The 14,748-nt window shown below is 43.4% G+C and overlaps 1 protein-coding gene and 2 pseudogenes across 3 annotated transcripts in view; 1 reads left to right on the forward strand and 2 right to left on the reverse strand.

Moving 5' to 3' along the window:
- LOC120692669 (calcium-transporting ATPase 3, endoplasmic reticulum-type-like) overlaps nucleotides 1-2,711 on the forward strand; it is a 29,885-nt gene extending 27,174 nt beyond the window's left edge. Inside the window, exons 28-36 of one of the 3 annotated variants that reach the window (XR_005682700.1) lie at nucleotides 135-189; nucleotides 272-357; nucleotides 789-937; nucleotides 1,328-1,369; nucleotides 1,746-1,851; nucleotides 1,935-1,988; nucleotides 2,153-2,201; nucleotides 2,303-2,427; nucleotides 2,516-2,711. Coding sequence is in view for 2 of the 3 variants with exons in the window: in XM_039976043.1 (XP_039831977.1) it covers nucleotides 135-189; nucleotides 272-357; nucleotides 789-937; nucleotides 1,746-1,851; nucleotides 1,935-1,988; nucleotides 2,153-2,201; nucleotides 2,303-2,367 (564 nt within the window). In the remaining variant the exon portion in view is untranslated. Of the gene's footprint in view, nucleotides 1-134; nucleotides 190-271; nucleotides 358-788; nucleotides 938-1,327; nucleotides 1,370-1,745; nucleotides 1,852-1,934; nucleotides 1,989-2,152; nucleotides 2,202-2,302 lie in introns of all 3 variants that reach the window. The other 2 variants (XM_039976043.1, XM_039976042.1) reach the window with 2 other exon arrangements.
- Nucleotides 2,712-6,902: 4,191 nt separating this feature from the next.
- LOC120688685 lies at nucleotides 6,903-8,220 on the reverse strand (annotated as a pseudogene).
- A 421-nt stretch (nucleotides 8,221-8,641) lies between these two features.
- Nucleotides 8,642-12,489, reverse strand: LOC120692671 (annotated as a pseudogene).
- Nucleotides 12,490-14,748: the final 2,259 nt, after the last annotated feature.

The raw sequence follows: 14,748 nt of genomic DNA on the forward strand, positions 1-14,748 counted from the left end.
TGACAAAAACATGAGTTTATACTGATGACTATGAATTGCTAGGCATGTCATTTCAAGTAAGAACTACGGGTTTCATTTTCTAAACTGACATATCAGATATTAAACAATGCTCCTTTTTTTTCATTGCATTACAGGTTAATGAAGCTGTGGTTAGCGGGTGGCTCTTTTTCCGTTATTTGGTCATTGGAGGTTTGTTTCTTCTATCTGTTTACATTTTGATATTCCTATTGACAGCTGTAGCAGGTTTTTACTCTTTTTTTTGTTGATGCAGCTTATGTCGGCCTTGCTACTATAGCAGGTTTTGTTTGGTGGTTCGTTTATTCTGAAAATGGTCCTGGATTACCATACTCTGAATTGGTAAGTCATGAATTTGGAACTATTTCCCAATTTCTATGTTGGTACCTTTCTTTATTTACTGGAACTGTCATGCAATGACCTGTTGTTAGTATTATTCTCAACAATCCAACAACGAAAGGTTATACTTCAACAGGGTATTCATGTAAAGCATATAAGTACTAGTTTCATATGACAACAGGTGTCTGTGCTTGTCACATTGAGTTGCATCTTATTGACAAAAGAATGTTGGTCGACTATATCTGAATGAGTCGAATGCAGAAAACATATTAAAATTGTCTTGTTACGGGAGCTAGGAACTCACTTGTATTGATTGGTTGCGAATGAGTTAGTCTAATTTATCTCATTTTGTTTTTTTTTCTGAAGTTTGTTGTGGGTCCTTAATATGCCTACTGATTCCATACACTCCGAATTTATTCCTTTAACCATTGCAGGTCAATTTTGATTCATGTTCTGCCAGGCAAACTTCTTATCCTTGCAGCATCTTTGAGGATCGTCATCCATCCACTGTTTCAATGACTGTGCTTGTTGTTGTTGAGATGTTTAATGCCTTGAATAACCTAAGTGAAAACCAATCTCTGCTGTAAGAGTTCTTGTCCTCCATTACTGTCACTGTTCTATTATTAATCTACATGTACTACCTCCAATAACAAATGAGTGATGCTTTGGTCACTCGTAGAGCATTCAAAATTCCACTATGACCACTAATTTATGTTGTAATATATTTTAAACCTAGTAAGATTACTTTTCGAGACAAATTTGTATATTCAGAATGAATTTTAAAGATATTAATATTTAAGGCTTGAAAACTTTGAACATCCTGAAATGTCACCTGGTTGGCTAGTTTTTGGCTGGAGCAATTACTTGCTGTAATTTAGGAGAGAAGCTGCCTGCATCCATGTTTTGTGTTTCTGCACTGTTCTTTTGATCGATTTGCAAAGGAAAACCAAACTAGTCTTTTCATTTGTGAAAGGTGATTCTGATGTGTCTCCATAGAACATCAACTAAATCTAAGGTATTTACACAACCAGCGTCTTCAAATACAATGTTTTCTACATCACCATGACCATTTTTTTTACACAGAATCTAGAGGTTTATAATGGACTGGATTTAAAAGTTTGGATAAGTCAACTGAAAAACACCTGAAATCTTAAGCTATTATCCTTTTTTTTCTAGAACCTAAGAGTAATATTTACGAGCAAAAGAAAGAATGTATCACGATTTTTTATATTTGTGTTATTATAGAACAAATAGTCATTATTTAAACCCAATTACTTGTTTTGTTGGGCCCCTCCCATTTCTGTGAACTTGAGAATTGCAGGTGTCACTGAAAAGGTGGTGGCATGTGCCATAAACTTCTTCTGTACTAACACAGCTTCACTCTTATCCAGTGTCATTCATCCATGGAGTAACCTATGGCTTGTTGGGTCAATTATTCTGACAATGCTTCTTCACGTAGCAGTCCTGTACATTGAACCACTAGCCGCTCTTTTCTCAGTAAGTGTCTTTCTTCATTCTTGTGTGGTCCTCTATTATTTATGTTAAAAGTATTTTGGATAAACTGTGGTATACTTGTGCAGGTGTCTCCATTATCGTGGGCTGAGTGGAAAATTGTTCTTTATCTATCCTTCCCTGTTAGTACTGGTTCTACCTTACTTGTTATGCCATTCAATTGATGTGATCTGTGTTTTACTTCTAACATTGTTTTAGCAGTGGGTAGTTAGCAGCGAACTCATATTTGTTTGATATATCTTTTCCTCTGTAGTTATTTGGCAGACTAATTTCGTCTAATTGTTAGGTAATTCTGATTGATGAGGTATTGAAATTGTTTTCGAGAAGCCCACGAGGTAAGTTCCTGGTTGCCGCACAATCTCATAAATTTATAGGTCTACACATGCTACAGCAGCAGCTGTTTCAGTTGGCAGAATCTGAGTTTGCTTGTTTACAGGTCGAAGATTCCCTTTAAGGTTGTGGAGACGTGATATACTTCCAAAAGAGTCGAGAGATAATTAGTTTTAGGCCTTAGCATATGGAGATGCATACGATACACAGTGAGAATCTTGGCTTCTGCTGGTAGAAAGACTGATTTGTTTACTAACAAGCACTACAAATCCTTTTGGTGGGTGATCTCATACAATGATTGACGCTGGAATTCTTTCAGGTCTCAGAATGCCAGTTTTGGGCAGAAATCATAGGGCAGCTTCGAGAATGTGTTCTAGGATCTGTAGTTTATAGACTGTGCTCATACTTGTAACTGATGCTTACAAAAAAAAACGAGTTCATGATTGCCCCCCCCCTGTTCTGATGGGGATGATTTACCAGTTAAGTAAACTTATACATTATGTACTTGGTACAAATTATCTGGGTGACGACACCCCTTTGGTATCTGGAGAGAAGCATTCCCGTACAGAATGATGAGTAGCAGATGAATCTGGCTTATTGTTCAGCAGCCGTTGAGGCATTGAAAAGCATTCTTTGAGCTGGAATTCTGGAGCAGTGTGGCCACCACCCTGCATCAGCAGTGTGCCAACGCGTAAACTGCGTGAGCTATCGACTGGAACATTATTTTGGGATTGCTGCCTTCAGTGTGGCGAAGGTCAAATTGTTGGCATATGTTATCGTAAACCTGTATGAGAGGATTAAAACAGATGCAAATGACATCACAGTCAGGTAAAGAAAACGAAAACCCAGATGATTGATTTGTAGTAAAACACTTCTTTAATAATCACTTGTAATGCACATCCTATGGGAAAATAAAGGAAGGGAAGATGACTCAACCCAGCAGCTTGGCTATCAATATGCCACGCTCTCCAGTCACCAACAATAGGGGAATTCAGTGATCTTACCCACTCATTCGTACCGAGAAACGCCACTATAAGATAAGATCATGATCGTAATTGCATGCTGATTTTGTCTTCTTTTTTTTGTTTATTCTTGCACTATTCTTTTCAACCTCAAATTGCGCATGAACATGGATCGTTGCATAAGATATCAATCCTTTTTTTTGGGAATTTTGATGCACTGTTTTGTGTTCCTTTTAAACGAGTGGAACCGTGGGAAGAAACAAAATGTTCAGGTTTTCGAATGTTTCGGCTCATCAACGACGATTAAAGAGACGGTGGACACCAGTCACAGCGGGTCCAATCTACTCCTCAACTCACGGCCCAAACACACAGTATCAGTTACCCGGCCCACTTGCAGAGCCTGCTTCTCATTCTTCTATCGCTTTATGTTTATGCTTCCTGGCAGAATTTAGAATGGGGCTTGCGCCCGGACGTCCATCATTTTGCAACATTAAAACAAAGCATCTGAAACATAAACAAATATAAAATATAAAATATAAAAAAGTTCAATGTTACATCATATTTTGAGGGAATAAAATTTCCGCTGCAACATCAAACGCATGTTTCATGTAACATTTTCAAACATCATCCAAATCAAAATGCTTGCAACGATACATCTGGAATAGATAAAACATTTCAACATTTCAACCAAACGCTTGCAACATGCCTCCGAAACACTTATGCAGCATGTGCAACACCTCCTTGCAACATCCATATGCAACAAGTGCAGCATACCTCTGAAACGTTTGAAAAACTTAAGGGGCCGTTTAGTTCCATACACAAAAATTTTTGGATGTCACGTCGCTAGTTTGACCGGATGTCGGGAGGGTTTTTCGGACACTAATTAAAAAACTAATTTCAGAACTCACTTGGAAACCACGAGACGAATCTTTTGAAGCCTTTGACCGCATCATTAGCACATGTGGGTTACTGTAGTACTTATGGCTAATCACGCACTAATTAGGCTTAAAAGATTCGTCTCGTCATGTACATCCAAACTGTGTAATTAGTTTTGTTATTTAATTACATTTAGCGCTTTATACATGTGTTTAAAGGGGAGGTGAAAATTTTTGGGAACTAAACGCCCCTTAAAATGTACATTTGCAACATAGAGGGAGAGAGCCTGACGCGGGGAGCGCCATGGCCACCAGGGTGGGAGAAGCTCGGTCGCCAGGGAGAGAGAGAGAGAGGGCGTCGCCGTGGGTGGGGAGGGCGTCGTCGCGCTCCGAGTGGGGGAGGGCCGCCGACTCCCCTGCAACACCATCGCGCCACCTCGAAGGATCTCGCTCGTGCTTCATGGATCTTGCCGGTGTGGGGGAGAGGGCCACCGGATCTGCGGGCGTTGGGGCTTCCGGTGGAGAAGGGGCGTCGCCGGGTGGGGGAAGGAGCTGCCGGGGTGGTGCCAGACGAGGTAGCGGCGGCGGGGCATCGCAGCGGCTGCCGGACTAGCAAAGCGGGCGCGCCGGGCTGCAGGGGCTAGGCTAGGCGTCACTGCCGGCGAGGAGCCGCAACCGCAGCCACGCAGGCTCGGCGTCCGGGCGCACCGCACGAGGCGCCAGGCCCCGGCTAAGAGAAGCCACGACAGCGCGGGCTCGGCGTCCGGGGACGCATGAGAAATGAACGATCCTATATTCCTACTGAATTATGAGCTTATGGTTTCATGGCGGTTCAGGCAGGAATTCTTGTTCAGGTTGAGCCAATAAATGGAAAAAGTAAAATAGAAAATAGAGATAATACACTCAATGGTATGAAAAATCAAGTGTCACATGTTTGGAGTTCCTTTTTGTGAAGTTTTTTATCCAATACACAAGAGAATAGCGCATTTTTGTATTAAGATAAAAAAAAGAGTTTTTACAACATGTTAGAGCGCACCCCTTGCAATTTAGTTTTGTATTATAAGTAACGAGAACAACATAAGAAGAGAAAGTGATAGTTAAACTACTCTCCACCGAGACAACTCTTTTTATGAAGTTAATGTTAGTAATCGCAAAACTGCCAAACATGATGTTTAGAGCTCCAAATATGCAATTTTCTCCAGAATTTCCAGAGATAGTGCGGGCAATGATACCTGCACAGCTTGTCTTCCCTGCACAAGCCAGCGTTAGTAACCAGAGAAAGCAGCAGTGCACGCCATTGCCATGAGTTCATTGCGCACGATGCGATGTGACACGAGGCTTCGAGTTATGGGATCTTATTCCCCATGTATAGAAAATAATGGTCCTATCCTTCTGACTTATTATCTAGATTGTAGTACTGTGTATGTTTTCACCTGTAGACAAGATAAGATCTCCGGAAATTTTGCGCCTTATCCATTCCATCACTGTTACCTATCTTACTATTACTAATTGGAAGTTTTTTTTGGAGCCTTCAGGTGATGCCACCTAGGATCGTAGGTGGACAGTCTAAAAAAATAAAAAAAAATTCTACAAATTCTCACAAAAATCAAAAACATCTGGCCATCAATTCGGCAACTCTAATCATAATAGCCATTGGATCTGTTATCTTTTTCTAATAAATTACCCACCTTTTGCCATTATAAAAATAGACTAAAGTAACCCCTTATACATATATCTAAATTACCCACCTCTGCCATTATAAAAAATAATCAAAAGTAACACCCTAATTTTCATGTAAATTACCCACTTATTCCATTATAAAATAATATAAAATAACTCCCTAAATTTTCAAATATATTATCCAATGATATATTATAATAAAAGAATAAAATAAACCCCAAATCAAAATCAAAATCTTACTATTACTGATTGGAGTCTCCTTTTGAAGCCTATAATTCTAGGTGGACAGTCTAAAAAAATAGAAAAAATTTACAAATTCTCACAAAAAATCAGAAATATCTGGCCATCAATTCAGTAGCTCTAATCATAATAGCAATTGGATCTATTATTTTTTTCTAATAAATTACCCACATTTTCTATTATAAAAAATAGACTAAAGTTACTCTCTACATATGTATCTAAATTACCCACCTCTGCTATTATAAAAAAAAAATCTAAAGTAACCCCCTAATCTTAATGTAAATTATCCACTTATACCATTATAAAATAATACCAAATAACCCCCAAAATTTTTGTATATATTATCCAATGATATCATAATGAAAAGTTAAAATAAACTCCCAATCTTAATCAAAATTATTTTATTACAATAAAATCTTAAAGCGCGTCAATATAAAATTCTAAATTACTATTTCTATCATTATTAATATATTATTTATGTTATTATTTATATAAAAATACTAATCATAATATGTGTCTCACCATATATTCATGTATAAGAGAAGAGATAAGAATACCAATTTTTATGTTGTTTACATTGCTTAAACAAAGTGTTCAATTAAATACATATCAAACATATATGGAGGTATGATGCAAAGTTAGAAAACTTGTTAGTAACTAAACCTATCACATTTATTATAATTACATAATGATAAATATGTATCTTTACAATACTGAATTAGAATATTTAATTGGTTAAAAAGAGCATGAGATAGATAATTATTAGACATCTTTAACTAGCTCGTGCGGAAGCACGGGTTGATAGACTAGTTAGTACAAAATTGCTGCAAATTTCCCGTGCCTAAAAAAAAGGTCCTGAAGCTGCTTCTTAACAACCTAACCAATCAGACGGCAACCTAACCAATCAGACGGTACAAAACTAGTTTTCAAACAAAAAACGGTACAAAACTTGAAACTTGATCGACTCTCTAATTTCTATGACTCCGGACACACGCTACTTACTAACAACGGAGTGGAAGGACGGTTAGTTTCCATAGAGGTGGAGCTGCGTGTCTTCCAGGTCGCTGAGGTAATGCAGCTGCTCGATGGTGGGCCTCTGGTCGCCGCCGGCGCGCTGGGGGTGCGGGGGTGCCTGCCACTGCGCCGCGTACCTGCCGGCAACCGTCAGTTCGCCACCGTAGCTCATGGCGAGGGGCTGGGCTGGCATCGCGTTGGTGAAGTTGTCGCCGCTGCCGCCCATGGTGTTCATGGCGAGGGAGAGCGCTGGTTGCGAGTGGACAAAGTTGCCGTCGGCGGCGCCCATGGCGAAGGAGCTCCCGCCGACGCCCTGTGCCGCCGCCGTGTCCGCGTAGTTGAGGCCGGCGTCGGCGGCGGGGTACTCGAGCGGCAGCATGGCGTGGCGCGGCTCGTCGGCGCTCCACCACATGGGCACACTGGGCTGGGCGTAGCCAGAAGGCACGCCGGAGTAGCTGGCGTCGGCACACTGGAAGCCGTAGCCGTGCTGCTGGTAGGCGTTGGCGAGGTGGCCGTTGTTGTGGTCGCGGCTGCTGTACATGTCCGGCGCCATCTGCAGGTGGTAGCCCTCCTCCACGCCCGCGCCGCCGCCGCTGGTGTAGGTCTGGAAGCCGTACCCCGTGTGTTGCGCGTCGGCGGTGCCGCCCTGCGGGAAGTGGAAGCCATTGGTGCCCCACATGGCCTGCTGGCCGTTGTTGGCGTCGCCGCTTCCGCCGACCGCATCATGCAGCAGGCCGTAGTGGTCGCCGGCGGCGGCGGCAAAGTTGAGCGGCGCGACCCCGTCCAGCACGACCCCGTCCTCGTCGTCGTCGACCGGCGGGAGGTCCTGCGCCCTCAGCCTGTCCTCCGCGGCCCGAATCGCGGCGTCGACGGCGTCGAGCAGCCGCCGCGCGTCCTCCTCCGTGGCGACGCCGTCCAGCGCCTTCTCCCAGCGGGCGAGCGCGTCGGGCCCGCCCTGGCGCACCCGGGCGAGCTTGGCCTCCCACTTGTCGAGCCCGGCCTGGAGGTACGCCCGGTGCGTGTGCCGCGCGCGCGCCTCGGCGCCGAGCGCGCGGTACCGGGCCAGCACGCCCTCCCTCGACTCCCACACGTCCGCCGCCGTCCCCCGCGGCGACGACGAGCGCGACGTCGACGCCGCAGAGCACGGAGAGCTCCTCCGCCTTCTTCTCGAGCCCCTTCTTCCGCTTGCCGAACGTGTCGGCCCGCGCCCGGCGGTTCGGGATCAGCCCCATGGAGACCTTGCGGCGCCCCATCGCATTGCTCCTCGTCCTCGATCAGCTCTCCTCCTTCGCCGCGGGCTAGCTAGCAATAGGTCGTTGTTGGCGAGGCAGGCAGGCGAGGCGGCGCATTTATAGGAGGCGCCGCGTGCCGCGGACCGGACGCGACACGGCGAAGGTAGCTCCTGCCTACTGCTAGGGGGGCCTAGGCTTGTTAGGCTTCCATACTCCGGTGACCATCAAATCAGGGAGGTCCGAACTGCAGTTGGGTCTCAGGATCTTTGACGAGATTGCAATGATGATTTGCCTTGCCTACGACGCCGACGCGCCGCGGGAGCGGGGCGATCTATCCGAGCGGCGATCGTAATGCTGGAAAAGGTGATTTCCTCTAATTGCGCAGCATGTTTACATCAGAAGGTAAATCTTGAGTATTGACCCAAGAATAATTGCTCGTGATTTCGTCCGTGTACATACACAAGATCACAGTTCACAAGTACTAGCACGATCAGATCTCTAGAGCAGGAAACTTATGATGCAACTTGGAAGCAAAACTTATTCAGGTCTTGCCCAACACCACATCGACGATATTCGCAAGCAAATTGAAAGGAGGTCTCCATGTTCCAAATCCATGAGTTTCATTTTTGACTCGTCGATCAGAATTCTCAAAATATTTTATTCATGCTTCATTCCATGCTTCCATCCCGAATTCAGAACGGGATGCAACCCGAGCAGGCGCATCAGAGAGGCTCATGTTGAGCCACCTTTTTACAATAGCAAAGCATTCTTTGGGCCGGTTTTCTGAAGCAATGTGACGGCCACCCTACATCCATAGCCAAAATATAGTGGTGTTGTTACTTGTACTATATATGTGAATCTGAATCTGATAGTCCATCCAATCTACAAGACAAACCTTTATTGTTGCAAACGTTAGATTGTTGGCGTACGTTATTGTGAATCTGGCCAGAAAGTATGAAATGCATTGTTCGTTAGATTGATCTAGCAAAATTAGCATAAAATTCAGAATCACAAGATTACGCATCCACATCAAAGTTTTGTCAAATGATGCGAACAATGACGATGCAATAGATTGGCTGACAGAAAAGACTAGGGCATCAGAAGAGATGACTGACCCTGCAGCCTGACCGTCAAGGTGCCATGCCCTCCAGTCATCAACAATGGAGAAGTTAAGGGATCTTATCCATGTTTGTGTGCCCGAAAACGGTACAGTGAGATCATGATCTCCACTGCGCTCACAAGATCGAGCTACAACTAAGCAAAGTCAAGAAGACTCAAATGGTGGCATACACATAGGACATGACGATCCTACGTACTGAATTATTAGCTTCTATAAGTCCTCACCAGTAGACAAGAGCGCGGTATCCCCTGGTTGTCAGGTTGAGATGGTATTCTATGCTGCTAGGAAGATCAGACGTGTAAGGAAGTTCTCCGGAAAGTTTGCACCTTATCCACTCCTTCACTGTTCCCTATTAGTGCTACCCTTTTGTCATTAGAACTTTAGTCCAAAGCAATTGCAGCTAAAAACATATACATCCTTGTCATTCATGTACTGGAAGTTGATCAGAAAGCATTTTATTACCTCCTTGATCCCAAGAGAAGCTCTGGTGGTATTGTCGTTAGCCCAAAAGTATGACAGGTAGTTGCGGTACGCCTGTGTTTCAAAAGGCAACTTGTAGCGATCAAGAGATGCTAACTACTAATTATTTGGCTTTCATTGGTCTAGATCTGCATAAATAAACTAATAACAATCAACAGAACAAACTTACAAGACAACCAAAAGGAGGCTCATCAGGTGGGTCACTCAGTGGATAGTGTTCCTCTGCTAGAGACTTTCTTCTTAGGGCATCTCTCCATGGTTTGGGCGAAGCAAAGGGACATACCAGGTCCAAGATGCCTTCCTTATCAACTTCTGACTTGAGCTGTGAAGATAAAACGACTGCTAGCCTTAGTTGGACGTACTAGATACAGAGACAATACATGTTCAGACATTTAGAATAGAGAAAAGTCCGAATTACACTCTCGAATTATCGCAAAAGTCCGATTTTCGACCTTCAACTACAAAACCTGATAACATAGGCCATTCAACTGTCGAATCCGGGCAAAATTTGGCCCTTGGGTGGTTTCCAGGGTGGTTTTGTATTTTTTTAAAAAACAAAAATTCTAATTAGATCTACAAAAATCAAAACTAATTTGTTTTAAATCAGAGAAATATGAAACTAGTACCAAATTTTTTCTAAAAATGTAACCTATCTATTGTTTCTCTATTTGGATCTTAGTTATTCAAAAACAATAGACATAACTACAAGCAACCAAATATTATAAAAATAAAAAATTGGATCCGAATAACTGAAAAGTATCGTGCCAATAGATAGGTTTCATTTTTATTATATTTTTTAAAATGAATTACTTGTGATTTTTTAGTTTAAATCCGAATATTTTTAATTCTCACAAAATGGAAAACTACCTAAGGTGTCAAATTTGTCTAGTTTTAACAGTTTGATGACCTTTGTTATCCGATTTTCTAGTTTAAGATTGAAAATCGGACTTTTGTGACCGTTCAGAGGGTATAAACCGGACTTCTCCCTTTTGGACAATGGGTAAAGCTTACATCATTGATAGTTTGTACTACGTCAGAGCAGAGTTTGTTTGTCGGGTTCACGTAATCTCCTTTACAGTTTTCCACAGCAGCCTTGGATGAATAAAAGGGGAGAAAGAGGATAAGTACTCTGCTAGTGTGCTATTAGCAGTAGCACTCTTCTATCTCCAAAGCATGTGACAAGGAATAAGCACACCTCATATAGTTGGTCAGATATTATTCCAAATGAATGAGAAAATGGAATTCTAGAGTTCTCATCGATCTTGTCCCCTGTGGCAGGGTTGCCGACTATATACCCCTGCACAAAGAAACGATAGGTCATGACTAGACCTGCTACTTACATATATGATCGTGTTTTTGTCAATTGGTAATTGCTCATTACTATTTTGTATGCCAGAATTTAGGCCTTGTTTAGCTCCGTTTTCCAAAAAATTTGGAAACGGAATCTTGGCATTTAGAAGTACTAAATGAAATCTATTTATAAAATTTTTTATACGGATGGGTTCTAAATCGCGAGATGAATCTAACGAGCCTAATTAATCCATCATTAGAGATTATTTACTGTAGCACGCCTTTGTCCAATCATGGCCTAATTAGACTTAAAAGATTCGTCTCGAAATTACACCCGAGGGTTATGGAATGAGTTTTGTTAGTTATCCACACTTAAGACTTCTAATTAGTGGTCAAGCGTTCAAAATTACTGTAGTACTAGAAATTTTTTGGACTTTAAGGGAAACTAAACACGGCCTTACGTGCCTTGAGGTTAAGTGGGTACTGCATTTCTTCAATTCCTGGAGCATGGCACACAGTTAGCATAATGATGTCATCCAGGGAGTTAGGGAAAAATTGGCATCACAAAAGAAATGACACCTTCTGAAACATGCTGCGCAATGAGAGGAGTCACCTTTCCGGCGTACGAGTCCCCGCCAAGGTAGAACGGATTTGAAAGATACCACGGGTGATCATCGAACCACTACACAGGCAGACTTAGAAGTAAGAAAGCATGCTCATGAATTCGTCTTCTGTTCTTCAAATCAAAGTGTGTAATAAGCTGATCAGATTCAGAGCTAGCTTTGTGTTCCCCAACCTTTCTCAGAAATGTCAGGATCTGCAAAGACGCTGAGATGTCTCCGACGTCGTAGCCTCTGGGATCACGCGCATACGAGAACCCAGTGCCGACTGCCGACAGGCGAGTCGACGAAGAGAATGCTTGCCACCTGATCACGTTTGATCAGATGGTTGTTCATCGAGAGGAGATTGCCTCGAGAGAAAAATCGCGTGAACGAAGATTAAAAGAGAGAAAAAAAAGAGAGAGGGTAGGATCGTCTCGTCCTCACCTGCGTCAAGGAATACGGATTGCGGACCAGCCGCGGCAGCGCGCCGTCGTAGCGTCTCTCGACGAACCTGACAGGCCCTATCTGGAACGCGAGGGCGCTCAAGGCCGAGCAGCGCGGCCCCCCGGAGTGCCACAGCACCAAAGGGTCCGCGCGGGGGCTCCGCTCCGACTCCACCAAGTAGTAGAAGAGCTCGGCGCCGGTGGCGTCGTCCACGCCCACGTACCCGGTCTCCAGGCAGGAGGGCAGCGCGCCGTCGAACCCCGGCAGGCGCGTGACCACCGTCGCCGCGCGGGAGAGCGGCGGCGGCGGCGCGAGGAGGAGAAGAAGGTAGGCGGCGACGGCGACGACGCGCAGCAGCAGATGCATGCGAGCGGCGGCGGCGGCGTCCGCTGTAACGACCCGGCCCGAAATAACGGCTAAGATGTATTCTGCACGTTGAGTAAAATCCACCTACTAAATAACTCTCTTACGTTTTCGTAATCGTTTCGCGCAAAAAATTGCAACCGAAGTTATTAGCTTCCCACGACCGAACTTTTAAGCTGGTCTGTCTCTCGTTCCGTTTCGTTTCCGGTATAGGACTAAACTGAGAAGTACTGTAAAGCTGCTACAGTACCCGCGACGCTACAGTAGCTTTTGCTATATTGCCGCACATTCACCCACGGACTGTGACAATCACCCACCGTTGAGGACTCGATGTCCTCGTCGAGACATCGAACCAGCTTATCCATATGGGACAAAGGAGCAGAATCTCCTCTCTTGGGCCACATCCCATACGTCTAGTGCTAACAATCTCATGTGCCACGTCCGTGGGTTCACTGCCAGCAGCCCATGTGTGTCCGTCCACACATGCCGGTGGCATCCGTGTCCCCACGCACGCACGTGCTCATGTACGCGCACTTCTGCCTGTATGTGGCGTGAAACTGCGAGAGTTTGGCTCTGATACCCCTGTAACGACCCGGCCCTGGATAACGGCTAAGATCTACTCTGCATGTTGAGTAAAACACACTTGCTAAATAACTCTCTTACGCTTTCGTTCTCGCTTCGCGCAAAAAATTGCAACCGAAATTATTAACTTCCCACGACCGAGCTTTAAACTGGTTTGTCTCTCGTTTCTTTTCCCATATGAGACTAAACTGGGAAGTATTGTACGCTGCTACAATCTATTATATTAATAAAGAAGTGTTAAAAGAAGCCACCATGTTCTCCGAGAGAGTCTAAAAATTCCCACATTAATCTAAAAAAGAGAAGGATTTCAGCCGTTGGATTTTATGAAGATCTAACGGTCCAAACTAACTCAAAGAGTCCACGATTAATAAATAGCTTATCATGGAATTAAATCTATTATATTATTAAAAAGTGTTAGGGCAGTCCCAATCTACATTATCTATGGATGGTGTCTGTGCTGCTAAATTTAACCATACGGTTTCTTAACGTGCCTCCATTCTCTCTCCTCAATCTAATCTCTATGCTTCATCCGTCCTCCCATCTCTCTCAGCAACGCAAGGAGAGCCTAAGCCTTGCTGTTTGGTCCTCACGATCTCCTCTACATATGCTCGGCCAAGCATCAATTTCGGCAGCTAGCACTCCATACCGCCGCTCGGTGCCATGGGCCTGTGTGCGTGCGTGTCAAATTAATCCTGCTACCGCCAGGTACGGTGTTACCAGCATATATTGCTCTTTCCTATCAATTCATTCCAATAGCTAATGATTCATGTAATCAGACTTCAATTTCAAACATCCAAGAGTCAATTTCCCCTAAAAAAAAGGAGAGTCAATTTGCTAGGCATTTGATTTCGGACACTATGTTTGATTTTTCATCTATGGGCGTTGAATGCGACAAGGCTGCCATGGCGGTGTGGCAATCTCTGCACGAACCAGGCCTTGGCAGCGATCTTGCGCATGAACCAGGCCTCGGCAGCGAGTTGCGCACGGGTGGCACCCTGGCACGCGAGCAAGCACGAAGGTGGCGAGGCCACGTGCGCACGCGCGAAAGGCAGCAGTGAGGTCTGTACGTCTAGCGCTAGCACGTGTGTGCGGCTAGGTCGAGTGTTAAAAAAACCATTATATTTGTTTAAAAGAGTTCAAAATTTCCACATTAATAAGGAACATCACGTTCATGACAGAATCTACAAATTCCTACGTTAACAACAAATTTGAAAATAAACTATCAAATTCGTTGAAAGGGTCTAGAAATTCTCATGTTAATTAAAAAATAATAAGAATATACACTGTTGGATTTTATAAAAAAATACATTCTAAACTAACTCAAAGTGTCCATATCAAATATGATGAATAAATAACATATTATACAATTAAATTTGTTATATTAATAAGAGGGTATTAACGTCAAGAGGGTCTAGAAGTTCCCATCTTAATTGAAAAAACATAAAAATATACATCGTTAGATTTTATGAAGATCTAACGGTCTAACTAACTCAAAGAGTGCATATCAAATGCAATTAAAAATATATTATTATGGACTTTTTTAATAAAAATTAAGACTTAGGATATGACCGAAGAGTTATGACTGAATACGATTAGTAATAGCTAAAATCAGAATAAAAAAAAGAAAATTAGGACCAAAGAGTCCACGACGAACATGATTGGTAAATA

Source organism: Panicum virgatum, chromosome 9N (genome assembly GCF_016808335.1).
Source record: "Panicum virgatum strain AP13 chromosome 9N, P.virgatum_v5, whole genome shotgun sequence".
NCBI classification, from domain to species: Eukaryota; Viridiplantae; Streptophyta; class Magnoliopsida; order Poales; family Poaceae; genus Panicum; species Panicum virgatum.